Source organism: Lycorma delicatula, chromosome 1, assembly GCF_047948215.1.
Source record: "Lycorma delicatula isolate Av1 chromosome 1, ASM4794821v1, whole genome shotgun sequence".
NCBI classification, from domain to species: Eukaryota; Metazoa; Arthropoda; class Insecta; order Hemiptera; family Fulgoridae; genus Lycorma; species Lycorma delicatula.
The window spans coordinates 43,314,990-43,317,343 of NC_134455.1; the positions used below are offsets into that span (position 1 = coordinate 43,314,990).

The following is a 2,354-nucleotide window of genomic DNA, read 5'->3' on the forward strand; positions in this document are numbered from 1 at the left end:
TATGAACACATGTGGAAATGATCCTGCCTCTGTAAAAGAAATATAGGAATGACATCAAATGTCATTCCATCAAATCTTTTAAGCCAAGAAAACACACTCTTCAGTATGCTATAATTTTTGTTACTATCATTTTGTCCATTTTTAAGATAGAACCAACTGACCTACAGATCCTCCTCTTTTTCATTTATACTTTTATAAATATATACTGAAGCTTTAAAATAACAATTGTAACTTCTGAAATAAAAAAACACATACACATATAAACACAAATACAGAAAAAAAAATTACCAACCTGAATGATAATATTGTAATAGGCCTATATGATTTATGACTCTGACTATGATTCATACGTGTACCCCAAAAATCATTATAAAACAACTCTCCAATGGGTGTTGTTTAACATCTTTGTTATTAACGATAGCTTCTGAATCATCAAATACAAACTGACCATCAATTGAAATTATAAAACAACCTACTGACAAAAGTACTATTAATAAAATATATTTGGTTCTTGATAAACCTAAAACAAACAAAAAATAAATAATTTACAAAACAACTACTTCACTGCTCATTCACGTAAAAAGAGAGTAGATTATAACCATAGTTTGCTTATAAAAATTACAAATATTATTAATAATTTCCCTTTAATATGTTCTCCCCAAATTTTTTGTGGTTATTGCAATTGATAACCTACTCTATTAGTTATGTACTTATACCACTAGTAGTAAATTGGTACATTAGGTTATATGAATGCCTCTTAATATTCACAAATAATGTCAGACTAATTCATGTATTAAAATACACTCACACCAACATGCTTACCTCTCAACATAGCCGAGAGAAATATTGTCACATGAGCTCAAGCCCATTTGATGGCAGCACTGCATCAAAATCATTCCAATATGTGACACAGTGACATCAATTAATCTCACAGAATGCTAAAGGATTTACTTCTATGTAAATTTAAATCAAAACTCAAACATCTCTACTGAAAACATATTTTTATTCTAATCCAAAATGTGGGTTTTATAAATCTAAAAATAAACATAGATATGCCTAATGCAGATATATGTGTTGTGTGTGTACATGCATGCCTACATAAAAACACATACACACATCTTTTTATATGCAAACACAAAGAAAGTTTTGGTTCCATTGCATGATTTATGAGATTAAGAGTATGCACATTCATATTTAAATTGTAATTGAAAGGTATTTTAGTGATTATTTAGTAGTTCTAGATGAATCAGGTACAATATTATGGTGAGATCTGCCTGAAATTGTACAAGATTAACTCCTGCCTCATAAGTGAGTTAATAAATTATAAACTAGCATATCAACTAAATTAAAAAATGTTGAAAATCACCATCAAATCATGATTTACTCTACTGTAACACAACTTACAACTTAACTTAATTAGAAACCAAGAAAAAATATGCTTACAGGGAACTGGAACAAAATAATCCCATGATTCAAGATTCTTTTCTTTTTGAATTTCCATTTTTCTTCACATTTTCTGATAATAATATGTATAATATAGGCTATGTTATTACATATCAATGAAAATTTATTGCAAAATATTTAAAGTACCAGCAATCTGTAATAAAAGTATAATTACTTAACTAAAATTTTGTATTAACAAGAAAAAAAATTAAATTTAGGCAACTAAATTCAGCATTCTTTATATATATATAGTAAACAAGTAGAATACAGTATCTTATCAATCTGTGTTGTTTTGTAACATGGATTTTTAGGACTAATTTTTTAATATAAAAATCTTTTGCTAGCATCAAAAAATTACCTCACGTCCCTCTAAATCTCTTTTTATCTCACAACTTATGAAGTCAGTAGTGGATAATTTGAAGACTACAATGCTTTTAAAAATACCCACAGAAAATGAACACAACTAGACAATGTTCAATAGTGGAGAAACATTAAAAGTTTTGGTGTGATTTCATGAAGTAAATTTTGATGTGCGAGTCATTACTTGTAGATATACATTCAAAACTAATTTCTTTTTTCCAAGTCTAGAAGATACATTTAATTACAACTGAGAGAGCTGTAAATTGATATATACTACACTGTGCAAATTAATTGAGGCAAGCTATTTTTTTCTCTACATTATTATGTGATTACCAGTTGTCTGAAACCGACTTAAACTGGTTTAATCGCCTTTACGTGATGTGACTGTTCAACCTTGACAATAAGAAAGCAGTTTGAATGGTTTTAAAGTGGAAGTAGTCACTTTAGTTGTGAGCCTTTGTGTGTGGTACGTGGTCTCTTTGTGTAACATGTGTTGTTTTCGTGTGTTTAAAAATGGATTCCAAGGAAGCATGCAAAAATTATTGCTCTTA

The 2,354-nt window shown here is 28.6% G+C and overlaps 1 protein-coding gene across 1 annotated transcript; it reads right to left on the minus strand.

The window, feature by feature from the left end:
* Positions 1 to 344: 344 nt before the first annotated feature.
* On the minus strand, positions 345 to 1,586 carry LOC142317493 (protein O-mannosyl-transferase TMTC4-like). The gene is made up of 2 exons (XM_075354056.1): positions 1,444 to 1,586; positions 345 to 520 (listed from the first exon to the last, which is right to left on the minus strand). Exons 1-2 carry the CDS (start codon positions 1,499 to 1,501, stop codon positions 345 to 347), a joined length of 234 nt encoding a protein of 77 aa, XP_075210171.1. The 5' UTR covers positions 1,502 to 1,586.
* Positions 1,587 to 2,354: the final 768 nt, after the last annotated feature.